This window comes from Pongo abelii, chromosome 18, assembly GCF_028885655.2.
Source record: "Pongo abelii isolate AG06213 chromosome 18, NHGRI_mPonAbe1-v2.0_pri, whole genome shotgun sequence".
In the NCBI taxonomy this organism is placed as follows: Eukaryota; Metazoa; Chordata; class Mammalia; order Primates; family Hominidae; genus Pongo; species Pongo abelii.
Genome location: NC_072003.2, coordinates 68,345,316 through 68,363,330, shown reverse-complemented (window position 1 = coordinate 68,363,330; position 18,015 = coordinate 68,345,316). Strand labels below are relative to the sequence as shown.

Genomic DNA, 18,015 nt, shown 5'->3' with positions numbered 1-18,015 from the left:
ACGCCACTGCGCTCCAGCCTGGGTGAAAGAGCGAGACTCTGTCTCAAAAAAAAAAAAAAAAGAAAGAAATATAGAGGTAAATACCAGAAAAAACTCACTGAAAGAGTTCAAAGTGGTTGCTTCTAGAAATGGGAAATGGATTGGAATGGTGCCAAGGACTGCTATTTTTCACTATAAGTCTCATAGAACTATTTGACTTTAAATGATGTACATGTCTAATTTTCTCTAAAAAATAAAACAAAAAACATAAATTAAAAACTACCACCATGCTTAGCATTAACTTTTTTCCTATTAATGAGAACTTAGATAATATAATTGGGGAAATGACTCTAAAACTTCATCCCAAAGTTTGCATCTCAAAGGTACTTCTGGCTTCAAGAAAATTATTTTACATTTCACTTTTTTTTTTTTTTGAGACAAGGTCTTGCTTTTTTTGTCCAGGCTGGAATGCAGTGCCATGATCATGGCTCACTATAGCCTCGAACTCCTGGGCTCAAGTGATCCTCCTGCCTTAGCCTCCCAAGTAGCTGGGACCATAGGTGGGCACCACCATACCTGGCTATTTTTTTTTATTTTTTGTAGAAACAGAGTCTTGCTATGTGGCCCAGGCTGGTCTTGAACTCCTGGCCTCAGACAGTCCTTCTGCCTCGGCCTCCCAAAGTGCTGGGATTACAGGTGTGAGCCACCACACCTGGCTTTATTATTATTATTGAGACGAGGTCTCATTCTGTCACCTAGGCTGGGGTGCAGTGGCACGATCTTGGCTCACTGCAACCTCCACCTCCAAAATTCAAGTGATTCTCCTGCCTCAGCCTCCCAAGTAGCTGGGGTTAGGTGCCTGCCACCACGCCACGCTAATTTTTGTATTTTAGTAGAGACGGGGATTCACCATGTTGGCCAGGCTGGTCTTGAACTCCTGACTTCAAGTGATCCGCCGGCTTTGGCCTCCCACAAGTGCTGGGATTACAGGCGTGAGCCACCGCGCCCAGCCCACACCTAGCTTTATTTAACATTTACTTTAGGGTTTTTACTTCAACTTTCTGTGTAATGTTTTCCCCCAGATAGTATAAATTATTTGAAATAGCTTAAAATATTGTTCAATAAAATAGGCAGTGTATCACAAGCATTTTAGGAAAAGAGCAAGAGAATTAGTTTCTTTGGAAAAGAAGCTCATTAAGGGCCTCTAAGTTTAACCTGTTCAATCCCTGCAAGGACGGAGTTTAGTTTCAGTCAGGTTTTAAAGGTAAATACTAAAGACCAATAATTCACCTCAGACTCTGACTCTAAGGAAAACAGATACCAAAGTCACAGAAACATTTTATTTCTTACCACCTGCTCCTTCCAAAATGCCCCGGACTACTGCCTGAACACCATTAGGTCTCATTAACCTTTCAGAGAGCAGCTGTCCACATAGACGCCGAAGCCAAGCTGGGGCCCAACACCTCATCTGTGTCTTCACATCTGTGCAGGACTGAGAAAAAGAAGAAGGTGTGAATTCTGAATGTCACTGAAATAGATATGATGGCCGGGCACAGTGGCTTATGCCTGTAAAAAAAAAAAAAAAAAAAAAAAAAAAAAGGAGAAATAGCTATGATATGTAGACTTATTTATTTATTTAGAGACAGAGTTTCACTCTTGTCACCCAGGCTGGAGTGCAGTGGCAAAATCTCGGCTCACTGCAACCTCCACCTCCTGGGTTCAAGCGATTCTCCTGCTTCAGCCTCCTGAGTCATTGAGATTACAGGCACACGCCACTATGCCCGGGTACTTTTTGTATTTTTAGTAGAGATGGGGTTTCACCATGTTAGCCAGGCTGGTCTCAAACTCCTGACCTCAGGTGATCCACCCACCTCAGCCTCCCAAAGTTCCGGGATTACAGGCGTGAACCACAGTGCCCAGCTAGACATTATTTACAGTGTGCTATACAGACTTCAAAAGAGCAACATTTTTTCCTTAAAAAAAAAAACACTTTACAAAACCTTCTTCTGCATTACTTTTAAGAAAGTAAAAAACAGTGAAAGTGAAAAATCAATGAAATTTCAAACTCAGACAAACGCATCAGCAATTAAAATGTAGATCTTCGGAACACAAAGTTAATGCAAACAATCTCTGAATGTAGCCCTGACAATCAAATCCAGCTTCCAAGGAAGATTCTTATGAACGTTATTTGCCACTAAGAGGGTAGTTCACAACAGGGAGGAAGCATTCCAGCCCTTGCCTCTGTGGCATTAGCAACTCTGATTCTTGTGACACAGTTCCAAGAAAGAGTTGGATTTCTTTTTTTTTTTGAGACGGAGTCTCACTCTGTCACCCAGGCTGGAGTGCAGTGGCATGATCTCGGCTCGCTGTAACCTCCGCCTCCTGGGTTCACGCCATTCTCCTGCCTCAGCCTCCCGAGTAGCTGGGACTACAGGCGCCTGCCACCATGCATGACTAATTTTTTTTTTTTTTTTTTTTTTTTTTGGATTTTTAGTAGAGACGGGGTTTCACTATGTTAGCCAGGATGGTCTTGATCTCCTGACCTTGTGATCCGCCCGCCTCAGCCTCCCAAAGTGCTGGGATTACAGGTGTGTGCCACCGCACCTGGCCGGATTTCTTTTGTATTTCTTTCCTGTCCCAATATGATCTGCAAGAAAGAGGTGGATTTCTTCAAGGGCTCCTTTCTGGAAGTTCTGTGGAGCCACTGTGAATAAACAGACTTGGTGTCCCTTATTGCTGAGGGTGGAGTAAACTCACTTATTAGCTGGTTTTGGCATACACCTCTCAGCTCGTTCCTCTTCTATCTTTTGAGAGTGACTGCATATTTTGTTCTGCTTTTTCTCGTTGGGTACTTTTCAGAGGCCTATCCCCTGCAGAAGGTGCTGCAGTTTTAATGTTCTGGCCCTTATTTTGGGCTAGAACATTAATCATGTTGCTGTCAACCACTGCACTTAAATATGTAAGCCTCAAAATTAGTAACAGAAATATTTCATCCTAACTCTCCTGTCCTCTCTCTTTTACTGAATTATTACCATTTACTGAGGGATTATGGTGTGCCAGGCACATCATAAGTAACTCCCATATAATCTCAAAAGGGACTTACAAGGAAGGCATTGTAATTATCCCTATCTTGTGGGTAAGAAACCTGAAGAATGGAAAGGTTTACAAATTCAAACACCTGCACATGGGGGTTGAATCCCAGAGACACCTGATGGAAGGCTTACAGTAAGATTCTAAGGATGAGATGAAAATTACTCAATTAGAAGATATCTTTGTAGCCAGGTTCAGCTGGTCCTTGCTCCTGACCTACAGCTAATTCCTTTGGCTTCTCACTCTTTTTCTTTTCTTTTTTTTTTAAAGACAAGATCTCACTCTGTTGCCCAGACTGAAGTGCAGTGGCCCGATCACAGCTCACTGCGGTCTCAACTTTCTGGGCCTGAGGAATCCTCCCACCTCAGCTTCCAGAGTAGCTGGAACTACAGGTGCATGCTACCACACTTGGCTAGTTTTTTATTTTTTATCTTTTGTAGAGACAGGGGTCTTGCTATGTTGCCCACGTTGGCCTCAAGTGATCCTCCTGCCTCAGCCTACCAAAGTGCTGGGTTTACAGGTGTGAGCCACAGTGCCTGGCTGGCTCCTCACTCTTTACACACCTAGATTCATAACTAAAATGTAGGTACTAAAAGCAAACAGACAATTCCATTTATATCATCAAATTAAATCATTTCAGATAAACTTTTTTTTTTTTTTTGAGACGGAGTTTCGCTCTCGTTGCCCAGGCTGGAGTGCAATGGCGCGATCTCAGCTTGCTGCAACCTCCGCCTCTTGTGTTCAAGCGATTCTCCTGCCTCAGCCTCCTGAGTAGCTGGGATTACAGGCATGTGTCACCATGCCCGGCTAATTTTGTATTTTTAGTAGAGACAGGGTTTCTCCATGTTGGTCAAGCTGGTCTCGAACTCCTGGCTTCAGGTGATCCACCCACCTCGGCCTCCCAAAGTGCTGGGATTACAGGCGTGAGCCACTGCACCCGGCCTCGGATAAACATTATTTTTAAGAAAACAAAGAAACTATCTTATCCCTAGCAAAATATATACTACTATATGTTTGAAACAAAGGAACTAAGAATAGAACCAATAATATCTCTAGTTTTAATTTCTTGACTTCAAATACATTATCCATTCAAAGAGTTAGTGTCCAGATACTTGTGCTAAAAGAACGTTTTGTCAAACAGCCAAATTTTAGTTAAAAAAAGAGAAGATCTAGTTTCAGAATGAATAAAATATATCTCACACAAAATTGCCATAAGTCTTTTTTTTTTTTTTTTTTTGAGACTGAGTTTCGCTCTTGTTGCCCAGGCTGGAGTGCAATGGCGTGATCTCCGCTCACCACAACCTCCGCCTCCCGGGTTCAAGCAATTCTCCTGCCTCAGCCTCCCGAGTAGCTGGGATTACAGGCATGCACCACCACACCCAGCTAATTTTTTTTTGTATTTTTAGTAGAGACGGGGTTTCTCCATGTTAAGGCTGGTCTCGAACTCCCGACCTCAGGTGATCCACCCACCTCGGCCTCCGAAAGTGCTGGGATTACAGGCGTAAGCCACCTTGCCCAGCCAAAATTGCCATAAGTCTTAAAAAAATGATCATAATATTCTTGGGAAAAGTGTCCATCATTTCATTAGAGAAAAGGTCTTTTAAATTATCCTAAGGGTCAGCGTTACCTAGTTTTATAAATATCATTTTATGATCTAAAAGATGAAAAAAGGCTCAACTAGATCATTAAATAGGGAACTAAAGTTATTTAATTTTCCAGAAGAAGACAGCAAACCACACATTATCATTAATGAGTCACCCCCAAGAGTCCCCAGGCCTGAGTACCTGGGGTGGTCCTCCCTGGAGGATAAGCAGTTCCCGGACTGCTAAGGGCTGATAGACTTGATCCAACATGTCTCTCAAGGCCCCCCTGGATAGGGTTCTCTCCTCTTCAGTTAGAACCTAAAAGAAATATGCACTTGGCTTTAGTGGAATTCAAATCAGGCAGACAACAGAAGGTAATGTTTTACAACACTGTACAGAGATACTTGTGAGAGGAGCAGAAGGAAGGCTTCTATCCTCTCTTGATTTCCTTCCACATGGGAGAAGCTGTACTACTAAAACATTCCTGGTCCTCTCTCCATCTTGCTCACTCCACTTCTGGGCAGGTTATGAGACTGATCTTACTGCTGAGGGTGGAGTAAACTCACTCACTGGCTGGTTTTGGCAAACATCTCTCAGCTCGTTCCTCTTCTGTCTTTTGAGAGTGACTGCACATTTTCTTCTGCTCTTTCTTGCTGGGTATTTTTCAGAGGCATATCCCCTGCAGAAGGTGCTGCAGTTTTCCAGTGCGCCTTAAAATGGGTGAGTAGTGGCAGTGTCTAATTCTGAAGAGCACTGTTTTGTCTCCTGCCAGGCATGGTGGCTCACGCCTGTAATCCCAGCACTTTGGGAGGCTGGTGGATCACCTGAGGTCAGGAGTTCGAGACCAGCCCGGCCAACATGGCAAAACCCTGTCTCTACTAAAAATACAAAAATTAGCCAGGCGTGGTGGTGTGCACCTGTAATCCCAGCTATTCAGGAAGCTGAACCCAGGAGGCGGAGGTTACAGTGAGTCAAGATTGCACCACTGCACTCCAGCCTAGGCAACAGAGCAAGCCTCCATCTCAAAAATAAGTAAATAAATACATAAGTAAGCAAGCTGGATGTGGTGGCGCATGCCTGTAATCCCAGCTACTCGGGAGGCTGAGGCAGGAGAATCTCTTGAACCCGGGAGGTGGAGGTTGCAGTGAGCCAAGATTGTGCCACTGAACTCCAGCCTGGGTGACAGAGCAAGGCTCTGTCTCAAAAAATAATAATAATAAAAATAAATAAAAAATAAAAAATAGATGTCTCCATCTATAAGCTATATCTTCCAACTTTGCCTTTATGAGCAATAGAGGTAACATTGTTTCTCTCTCTTACTCTTCTTAACTCTCTTTTAATTCATTTGGAACTTGGGCTGCAAAGAGGGGTAGAATTTTGGGGTACCCTTGAGCCATAACAGTACAATTCTCCTTGGTGATTACTGCTCAGGGTCAAACAGTCAGGGTCCTGCCCATTACCGTTTCACATACTGAGGTATGGGTGCTACTTAGAACACAGCTATTGGTGGGACTTTGTCCAGCTTCATAATGTACACCCAGCATGTTTCCCCTCTGTCAACTCCTTCTCTTGCCTTCCCACTTGGTTCTGTCTCTGTGTTTCCCTTTTCATTTCTCTCTCCTGCCTGAGATCCCTGAGCACAGTTTAGCCTCAGTAACAGTAATAAGACCTGTCAACCTGGGTCACACTACCTCAGGGAAGTGCAGGCAGGAGGTGCTGCTAAAAGTGTCAATATGCATAACCCTGCTGGAAGGAGGACACACTCTGCTCCCATCACATAAACGCCCCAGAGAGCTCAGAATTTCATGCCAACACTTGGATGACAGTGGCTTTTAGGCAAATGTTTATGAATATAGGCAGGAGAGAGAAGAGAAAAGGAACAAGGACAAGGATGACACAGGCAGGTGACAGAGAAACAAGAACATTGTGAAACCTGGCTGTGGAGGCTGGGGAATCACTGCGCCTGGGGGCCGCACTGATCCTTGAGACATTTACATCTTAACGGCTTCTGCTGGCCAGTTCCTATGCTGATGCCAGTGGTCCTCTCATGGAGTGGGTAGTGCTTCCTGCTGCGTCATCCCTGTAAGTCTTATCTCCCCAGTCAGCGTGTGAGTTATCTGAAGAAAAGGACCATGTCTTATGTGTGTATGATCTCCACAGCAACTTCTGTAGTCTGGATGCTCAACTGCTTACTCGACTGAGTGACAGCAAAAACGGGCATATACCCCTAACACCTAATAATAACAATGAACATTGACAGAGTTCTGCAGTGTACCAGGTGCTCTATATGTGTTATTTCATTTAACCCTCCCAAGCATTTAATGAGGGAGCCATGATACTAATATCAGTAGGAATTATCACTACTAGAGATTGGGCCAGATACTTGACACACATTATCCTTAATCCTCACAACCACCTTCTGAGGCAGGTATTATGATACACATTTTATAGAAGAAGAAACAGAGGCTCAAAGAAAAACAGCCTGTAATAGCTGTTTCCCAAAATGACAAGGGACAGGTGAAATGGACCCTACAGGTGTGCAAAGGACGAGCACCCAATAAATGAAACCTCCGCCCACCCCCAAAAGATTAATTTATCCATTGGATATGCTTTTTATCCATTTGGCATATCCATTTGGCAAATTTATCCATTTGGCATATCCAGTTCTGAAGAACTAAGAGTTGCCTTTTATAACAACTATCCACAAATATATACACACATTCATACACACACAATCTCTCCCTCTCTCTTTCTCAATTTATATTTACCTCTTCTGCAGGTGTTAGCAGTTTTCTTTTGGTTGGGCAGAATCCCAGTTGGCACAGACCTGCTGCGATATCCCCAAAATGGTGGCAGAAGATCAAGCTCCCCAGAGATGTGTGCTGAGCAACATTCAGAAGGGCCTTGCAGCTGGTGTACAGTCTTCGAGTTGCATCAGGCGCAGCATCAAGACACACCACGTCCTGAACGACGGCACCAAACTCAGTTCTATATCTCAAAGGGACTCCAACGCCAGGCATGAGATAGGGGCAGATACCCAAGGTAACTACAAACTGCAAAACGAACTGGACAGTCTTCTGTTGTGAGATACTAAGTGCATCGGGGCTCAGAGCAGGAGCAACTTCCGGGGTCCTAGGGTTGGGTTTACCTGGATTGAAATTAGCTGCAAGGCGGATCATGGTTTCCTTCAAGCACAAAAGCAACAACAAGGTTTCAGAGGTAAAACTCCAAGTGACATCCACAGAGTTTTGTGGCCATTCTGCCTTATCAGCAATTTCATCTCTTAGGAGTTTCAGATTCTTCCACTGAGGATCCTTCAGAAACTTGTCCTCCAAAGCAGACAGGTTAGATTTTAAAGTAGCCAACAAGACATCGTGTTTTGTGACCTGTAGTGAACTTGAGCCTGAGCCTTTTGAAGAAGAAAAAAAGGAGAGATTATACACATAGAAAACAAACTGCACTTCTCCCTGTGGAATGCCCTGCCTACTCCAGTTCATCCTCGCAGGCTGGGCGCCGCTGTCACTGGCTCTGGAAAGCCTCCCCCAGGGATACCAACCCAGCCTATGAAGAATTTAAGACCACATTTTCTGCCTTCCCACAGCACTTTGCATGTAATTGGAGTAGTGTCCTCACATTATAGTTCACCTAGTTTGTTTCTATTCCCCACATGTTTTTAGGGCAGAAACCAGGTCTTAATCATCTTACTGGGCTTAAATTGTAGGCAGAACAGAAATTTAAAAGCTGAACAGTTACCATAGAACATGCACTCAGTCCAGCTGTTCTTGGTGCTGGGGATAAAGCACTGTACAGAACAAAGCTCTGGCCAGGTGCAGCGGCTCATGCCTGTAATCCCAGCACTTTGGGAGGCCAAGGTGGGATGGTTGCATGAGCCCAGGAGTTCAAGACCAGCCTGGGCGACACAGTGAGACCCCATTTCTAAAACAACTAAAAGAATCAGCTGGCTATGGTGGTGCGTGGCTGTAGTCCCAGCTACTCAGGAGGCTGAGGTGGGAGGATTGCTGGAGCCCAGGAAGTCGAGGCTGCAGTGAGCTGAGACTGCACCACCACACTCCAGCCTGGGTGACAGAGCAAGACCCAGTCTCAAAAACAAAAAACAATAACAACAAAAAAACAGAACAAAGGCTCTTCCTCATGGAACTTACATTCTAGTGAGGAACATCACAAAATATGGACACAGGGCTCAAACATTAATTTAACCACATCGTTTCCCCCCAGAATATGTATTTTCAACAGATATCTATTTCCTATCAAGTATGTTCTCTGACTACAATGGCATTAAGACAGAAAGTATTAACAACAAAACATCCAAAAAGCCTTAAATGTTTGGAAATTAAACAATGTACTTCTAAATAATCTATGGTCAAAAAAGAAATTACAAGATTTCCAACTGAATGCTAACAAAAAACATCAATATTTGTTGGATATAACTAAAGCAATGCTTATAGAGACATTTATAGCTGTAAAGCTTATATCAGAAAAGTAAAAAGGACCAGGCACAGTGGCTCACATCTGTAGTCTCAGTACTTTGGGAGGCCAAGGCAAGGCAGGAGGATCGCTTGAGCCCAGGAGTTTGAGATCGGCCTGGGCAATGTAGGGAGACCCTGTCTCTAAAAACACTAAAAAAAAAAAATTAGCCAGGTGTGGTGGTGCACACCTGTGGTCCCAGCTACTCAGGGGGCTGAGGTAGAGGGACTGCTTAAGCCTGGGACACAGAGGCTGCAGTGAAAGAAAAGAAAGAAGGTTTAAAGCATAACTGAGAAATTAATGAACATTATGCCAAAAACCAAACAATATACATGAGATGAAAATATTCCTTGAAAAGTACAACTTATCAAAACTGTCACAAGACAAAATAAAAACCCTAAATAACCCTATATGTATTAGATAGTTAAATTTGTTACCGAAAAATCTTCCGCTGGGCGCAGTGGCTCATGCCTGTAATCCCAGCACTTTGGGAGGCTGAGGTGGGAGGATCACTTGAGGTCAGGAGTTGGAGACCAGCCTGGCCAACATGGTGAAACCCCTTCTCTACCAAAAATACAAAAATTAATCGGGCATGGTGGCAGGCGCCTGTAATCCCAGCTACTCAGGAGGCTGAGGCAGGAGAATTGCTTGAACCCAGGAGGCAGAGGTTGCAGTGAGCAAAGATCGTGCCACTGCACTCCAGCCTGGGTGACAGAGTGAGACTCTGTTTCAAAAAAAAAAAAATCTTCCAAGAGATAAAATTTCAGGCCTAGATGGTTTCACTGATGAATCATTTAAGGAAGAAATAACATCAAGGTTACCCAAACTCTTTCAGAAAATAAAGGAGAAGGAATATTTTTCAACTTATTTTGAGAGGTCATTAGATCACTGATCCCAAAACCTGACCCTGATAAAAATCACAAAAAAGAAAATTACTGATCAATATCCCTCATTAATCTAAACTTAATAATCCTTACTTAAAAACCTAAACTTATAAAATAGTACACATGGCAAACAAGCATATGAAAAGATGCCCAATATCATAAGTCATTAGGGAAATGCAAATTAAAACAACAGCCAGATACCATTATATACCTATCAGAATGGCCAAAATCCAGGACACTGACAACATTAAATGCTGACAAGGATGTGGAGCAACAGGAACTCTCATTCATTGCTGGTGGGAATGCAAAATAGTACAGCCACTTTGGAAGACAGTTTGGCAGTTTCTTACAAAGTTAAACATATGATCCAGCAATTGTGCTCCTGGGTATTTATCCAAATGAGTTGAAAACTTATGTCCACACAAAAAACTGCACATGTATGTTTATAGTAGCTGTATTTATAATTACCAAAAAACTGGGAGCAACCAAGATGATCTTCAAAAGGTAAAAGGATTTTTTTTTAGAAAGAAAAAAAAAAGAATGGATAAACTGTGCTACACTCAGACACTGGAATATTAATCAGTGATAAAAAGAAATAAGCTATCAAGCCACAAAAGACATGGAGGATCCTTAAATGCTACTTCTAAGTGAAAGAAGCCAGTCTGAAGAGCTGTATTCTGTATAATTCCAACTACATGACATTCTGAAGAGGCAAAACTATAGAGACAGTAAAAAGATCAGGAGTAGCCAAGAGATCAGGGATGGGGCAGGAAAGAATATGTGGAGCATTTTTTTTGTGTGTTTTTGTTTTGTTTTGTTTTGTTTTTGAGACAGAGTCTCGCTCTGTCGCCCAGGCTGGAGTGCAGCGGCACGATCTTGGCTCACTGCAAGCTCCGCCTCCTGGGTTCAGGCCATTCTCCGGCCTCAGCCTCCCGAGTAGCTGGGACTACAGGGGCCCGCCACCGCACCCGGCTAATTTTTTGTATTTTTAGTAGAGACGGGGTTTCACTGTGTTAGCCAGGACGGTCTCCATCTCCTGACCTCGTGATCCGCCCGCCTTGGCCTCCCAAAGTGCTGGGATTACAGGTGTGAGCCACCGCGCCTGGCCAAGGGAGCATGGTTTTTTAGGGAGGTGAAACTATACTGTATGAGACTATAATGATGGATATATGACATTATGCATTTGTCAAAACTCATAAAATTATATAACACAAACAGTGAACCCTAATATAAACTATAACTTCAGTTAATAACAATGTATCAACATTGGTTTATCAGTTGTAACAAATATACTACACTAATGCAAGATGTTAATGGGGAAACTAGGTTTGGGGTAGGGAAGGGAGTATATGGGAACTCTGTACTTTCTGCTCAAATTTTCTATAAACCAAAAGCTGTTCTAAAAAATGGAATCTATTAATAACTTTTAAAAACGCTTAAATATTAGCAAATCAAACGCAGTGATATAGAAAAGAATAATACTTCATTACCAAGTGTTGTTTATGCCAGGAATACATAGTTGGCTTAACACTTGACACTCAATCAGTATGATTCATCTTATTAACAGTATAAGGAGAAAACCCATGTGATCATTTCAACAAATGCAGAAAAAGCATTTGACAAAATTCAACACCTGTTCATGACACAAATTAAGAATAAAAGGGAACTTCTACGATCTGATAAAGAGTATCCATGGACAAACCTACAGTTAACATCATACTTAGTGGTGAAGTAAAATAAACACAGGATGTCTACTCTCACTTCTATTCAACATATTATTGAAAATCTTTGTCATTGAAATAGGTCAAAAGCAGCAATAAAAGACATACAAGAGCAGAAAGGAAGAAGCAAAATTGTTTATATTCACAGATGGAATCACTGTTTATGTAAAAAGCTCTAAGGACTCTATAAAACAACTACTAGAACTAATAAATGAATTTAGCAAGTTCACAGAATACAAGCAATAAAACAAAAATTAAAAAACAAAAAAAGACATTTTATTTTATATTTGCAGCAAAAATGAGAAAATGAAATTTAATTTTTTTTTTTTTTTTTTTTTGAGACTGAGTCTTGCTCTGTCAAGGCTGGAGTGCGGCAGCACAATCTCGACTCACTGCAACCTCCACCTCCCAGGTTCAAGAGATTCTCCTGCCTCAGCCTCCTGAATAGCTGGGATTACAGGCACCCGCAATCACGTTTGGCTAATTTTTTTGTATTTTTAGTAGAGATCGGGTTCCACCATGTCGGCCAGGCTGGTCTCAAACTCCTGACCTCAGGTGATCCACCTGCCTCGGCCTCCCAAAGTGCTGGGATTACAGGCATGCACCACCACGCCCGGCTGAAATTTAAAACTTTTTTTTTTGAGACAGTTTTGTTTTGTCTCCCAGGCTGGAGTGCAGTGGCGCAATCTTGGCTCACTGCAATCTTTGCCTCCCAGGTTCAAGCAATTCTTGTGCCTCAGCCTCCCCAGTAGCTGGGACTACAGGCGCATGCCACCACACCCGGGTGATCTCTTGTATTTTAGTAGAGATGGGGTTTCACCATGTTGCCCAGGCTGGTCTTAAACTCCTGAGCTCAGGTGATCCACCTGCCTTGGCCTCCCAAAGTGCCAGCATTACAGGTGTGAGCCACCACGCCCAGCCTAAAACTTTAATTTAGGATAAATTTAGCACAAAATATACAAACTCTCTACACTGAAAACTTGCTGAGAAATTTTTTATGTTTTATTTTTTTTTTGAGACGGAGCTTCACTCTTGTTGCCCAGGCTGGAGTGCAATGGCAGATCTCAGCTCACTGCAACCTCCACTTCCCAGGTTCAAGTGATTCTCCTGCCTCAGCCTCCCGGGTAGCTGGGTAGTTGCGGTAAGCTGAGATCACGCCATTGGACTCCAGCCTTGGTGACAGAGCAAGACTCTGTCTCGGAAAAAAAAAAGAAAAAAGATGGCAATTGTCCACAAATTGATCTATAAAGTCAACGCAATTACAATAAGAATCTCATCAGACCTTTTTGCAGAAATTGACAAACTGATTAAAAAATTTATATATAAACCTATAAGACCCAGAATAGTCAAGAATAATGTTAGAGAACTTATACTACCCAACTTACTATAGAACTACAGAAATTAAAGACAATGTGGTACTGGCATAAGGACTGTTAGGTAGATTGATAAAACAGAATTGAGAACCCAGAAACAGTCCCACACTTATATGGCTATTTGATCTTCAACAAAGATATGAAATCAATACAACAGGGAAAGAAAATTCCTTTACCAAATGAGGTTGGAACAACTGGATATCCATATGGGGAAAAAAAAAAAAAAAACTTTGACCTTTAATTCACACCATACACCAAAATTAACCCAAAATAGATCATAAATACAAAATCTAAACTATAAAACTTCTGGAAGAAAACACAGAAGAAAGTCTTTTATGATCCTAGAGTAGACAACAATTTCTTGTTTTTCGTTTTATTTTGGTTTGTTTCTTTTTTTGCAACAGGGTCTTGCTCAGTCACCCAGGCTGGAGTGCAGTGGCCTGATTCCAGCTCACTGCAGCCTTAATCTCCCAGGTTCAAGTGATCCTCCTGTCTCAGCTCCCTAGTAGCTAGGATTACAATTGTGTGCCACCATGCTTGACTAATTATTTATAGAGATGAGGTCTCACTATGTTGCCCAGGCTGGTCTTGAACTCCTATGCTTAAGCAATCCTCCCGCCTCTGCCTCTTAAAGTGCTGGGATTATAGGTGTGAGCCACTGCGCCCAGACAGAATTCTTAAAACATAAAAAGCATGAGCCAAATGGAAAAAAACTGGACTTCATCAAAATTTAAAACTTATTTTCAAAATATACGGTTCTAAAAATGAAAAGGCAAGCCACAGATAGGGAGAAAATGTTTGCAGTACATATATATGACAAACGCACTGATTCTGAATATATGAAGAACACTTTACAGCTCAATAAAACAAACTATTAAAAAAAGGGACAATTATTCAAACAGACACTTCAAAAAAGAAGTTATTCAAATGACCAACTGCATATGAAAAGATGCTCAATATCATTAGTTATCAGGGAAATGCAAATTAAAACCACAATGAGATACCACTACATACACCAGAATAGCTAAAATTTACAAAGATTGACACTACCAAATGACGTGAAGCAACTGGAACTCTCATACATTGTTGGCAGAAGTATGACATGATCAAAGCTCAGTTGGTCTGGCAGTTTCTTAGAAAACCAAACATATACCTACCCTATAATCCAGCAATTCCACTCTAACATACTTGTCCAAGAAAAATTAATACACAATATACATTTTCATAACAAAGACTTGTACAAGAACGTTCATAGCAGCACTATTCATAACAGCCCAAAACTGGAAACAGCCCATATAGCCAACAAGATGTTTCTTGTTTATATTAAATTCTAGAATAGGCAAAACTAATCTACGGATTAAAAAACCCAGAACTGGTTATCTCTAGGGGAGCAGGAGTGGGAAATGATTGTGAAAGGGCAGAAGGGAACTTTCTGGGATAATAGCAATGATGCATATCTGTTTTTTCTTTAGGTTTCTTTTTTTTTTTTCCTTTTCTCACCTGGAAGTAACAATGTGTATCTTGACCCCTTTCAATGACAAAAGTATATGCTTTTTTTTTTTTTTTTTTAGACAGAGTCTTGCTCTGTCACCCAGGCTGGAGTGCAGTGCTGCGATCTCAGATCACTGCAAACCCTGCCTCCTGGGTTCAAGTGATTCTCATGCCTCAGCCAAGTACATGCATTTTTATAACTCACTGAATGATATATGTATTATTTGTGCATTTCATTGTATATAAATTTTACCTAAAACAAATGAACTACAAAAAATCCAAATAAATATTAAACTCTAGTTAATGTTATAATGCTGAAGTGTTTATGGCTAAAATGTACTGATATCTGCAACTTACTTTGAATGCATCAAAAAAAAGAGAAAACATGAACTGATGTATGGATAAATGGACAGAAATGTGATCAAGCAAATATAATAAAATGTGAATTGTGGAATCTAAATGATGTGTATAAGGGTGTTCACCATATAATTCTTTCGACTTTTCTTTTTTTCTTTTTCTTTTTGAGACGGGGGTCTCGCTCTGTCACCCAGGCTGGGGTGCAGTGATGCAATCACAATTCACTGTACCTTTGATTCTTGGGCTCAAGCAGTCCTCCCATCTCAGCCTCTCGAGTAGCTGGGACCACAGTTGCATACCACCCCACCTGACTAATTCTTTCATCTTTTGTAGAGGTGTGGGGGTCTCACTATGTTGCCCAGGCTGGTCTTGACCTCCTGGGCTCAAGCAATCCTCCCGCCTCAGCCTCCCCAAAGTGTTGGGATTACAGGCATGACGTACTGCACCTGGCCATCAACTTTTCTATTTGTTTAGAAAACCATAATAAAAATTTGAAAATATATATGGACATCAGCCAGGTCAAATAAACTAAATTTTTTTTTTGAAAATATAAATACAAGCAGCAGATCTCAAAACTAACGCTAATATACCTTCTAAGAAACAAATTAGAAGGAATCAAAATGTAATTGATAATAACTATGTCCAATACTGCATGATTTATAATAGTGTAAAATTAGAAATGCATGTCCCATAACAGGTGTTTGTTGAGTAAATTATGGTCTAATTCTATCTAACATACTATATGTATGTGAAGTACTTATTTTGTTTATTGTTTATTGTCTTTCTACCAACTAGAATCAAAGCACCTAGAAAACAGGGGTATTGATTTGTTTTGTTCACTGCTGTATTCTCTTTGCCTGGAACAAAGCCTGACAAGTAAAAGCTGTTTAATAAATCGTTATTGAATGAATAAACAATGGAATATTTTGTAGCCATTAAATGATACTGAACATTATTTAATGACATGTTCATAATATATTCTAATGTGAACAAAGAGTATAATACACTACATGAGCAAAAGATACAGACAGTTTATAGGAAAAGAAATGCAAATGGCCCTTAAACATGAACATATGATCAATCTTGCTCATAATAAGAGAAAAGTAAATTAAAGTTATACTGAAATACTACTTTCCATCTATCGAACTGGCTAAAATCCAAAAGTTTTATAACACATTCTGTAGCAAGTCTGTGAGGAAACACACACTCTCATACATTGTTGGTAGGAACTAAAATGGTACATCCCCAAGGACAGAAATTTGGCAATATCTAGCAAAATTACATAGGCATTTCCCTTTGGCCCAGCAATCCCACTTTCAGGAATCTATCCTATAGATACACAGGCAAACAATGCAAAATTACATATTTACAAGACTATTCATTGCAGTACTTCTTAAATTAGCAAAAGACTTGAAAACAACCCAAATGTCCACTAGTAGAGAACTGGTTGAATAAACTATGCAGCTACAAAAGAGAAAACAGAAGATTTATATGTACCACTGTGTAACGATCACTAAGACACTAAGTTTAAAAAGTAAGATGCAGGCTGGGCGTGGTGGCTTATGCCTCTAATCCCAGCACTTTGGGAGGCCGAGGTGGGCAGATCACAAGGTCAGGAGTTCGAGGCCAGCCTGACCAACATTGTGAAACCCCGTCTCTACTAAAAATACAAAATATTAGCCAGGTGTGGTGGCGTGCCTGTAATCCCAGCTACTCGGGAGGCTGAGGCAGGAGAATCGCTTGAACCTGGGAGACGGAGGTTGCAGTGAGCCAAGATTGCGCCACTGCACTCCAGCCTGGGCGACAGAGCGAGACTCCGTCTCAAAAATAAAAATAAAATAAAAATTAAAAAACGCAGAAAAAAAATATATAGTATGCTACCTTTTGTGTAAAAGTGGGAACGAATATGAAATCATAGATTATTTGCATGTCTTTTCAAAAAAGAAGCAATTTAAGAATAAATTTAAACTAATTAAAATAAGTCATCTACAGAGAGAGGGAGAGAGCAGAGGAGGAAACATGGATAACTGTATCTAATTTTATTAGTTTTAGAGCACAACAGATGTTTTCCATAGTTAAAAAAATTAAATCAAAAAGAAAATGCAAAACAATTCCTAAAAATGAAAAACAAACAAATGCACCAATGAACCAAATTCTGCGCTGTATGTCAAAGGTCACCAAACTATGATCTGCAGTCCAAATCTGGCCCACCAACTGTTTTCATGAATAAGGTTTTACTGGAACACAGTTATGCCCATTTACATATAGTCTATGGCTGCTTTTGAGATACAGTGACAGAGTTGAGTAGTTACAACAGAGACCATATGGGCCGCAAAGCTCAAAATATTTACTATCTGGTCCTTCAGAGAAAAAGTTTACTAACTCCTACTCTATATTAAGTTAGCAGCATAACCACACAGAAAATTATTTTAAGAAACTTGAAATAAAGAATTTTGTATATCCTGAGAACAAAAACCAAACAAAAACCCCTTAAACAGTGGGTTTGTAGTGGTAATGTTGGATTCGTTCTTTGAAAAGATTATAGGCATGGATGAGTATGTATTGTGTAATTACACATTTTATATAATGTGTGATTATATATGTATGGGTATATATATGCACATATATAATACATTAATTTCATTAGGAACCAATATTCTCAGATAAAAGAAATACAAATATAAAAATATAAAATATAGGATAAAAGAACAGATAGAGGCTGGACGCAGTGGCTCACATCTGTAATCCCAGCACTTTGGGAGGCTGAGGTGGGCGGATCCACAAGGTTAGGAGTTCGAGACCGGACTGGCCAACATAGTGAAACCCCATCTCTACCAAAAATACAAAAATTAGCCAGGCTTGGTGCACATGCCTGTAGTTCCAGCTACTTGGGAGGCTGAGGCAGGAGAATTGCTTGAACCTGGGAGGCGGAGGTTGTGGTGAGCCGAGATTGAGCCACTGCACTCCAGCCTGGGCAACAGAGCAAGATTCTGTCTCAAAAAAAAAAAAAAAGAACCGCTAGAAAGACAAATATGTAATCAAGCAATTACAG

At 41.0% G+C, this 18,015-nt stretch overlaps 1 protein-coding gene across 6 annotated transcripts in view; it reads right to left on the bottom strand.

Annotated features, from left to right (window-relative positions):
- The window catches only part of TANGO6 (transport and golgi organization 6 homolog), a 242,660-nt gene that overhangs the window by 216,148 nt on the left and 8,497 nt on the right, over positions 1-18,015 (bottom strand). For all 6 annotated transcript variants that reach the window (XR_010137850.1, XM_024233267.3, XM_054534041.2 and 3 more), the window contains exons 2-4: positions 7,421-8,061; positions 4,854-4,970; positions 1,330-1,471 (exon numbers count right to left, since the gene is read on the bottom strand). Coding sequence is in view for 5 of the 6 variants with exons in the window: in XM_024233267.3 (XP_024089035.2) it covers positions 1,330-1,471; positions 4,854-4,970; positions 7,421-8,061 (900 nt within the window). In the remaining variant the exon portion in view is untranslated. The remainder of the gene's footprint in view (positions 1-1,329; positions 1,472-4,853; positions 4,971-7,420; positions 8,062-18,015) is intronic.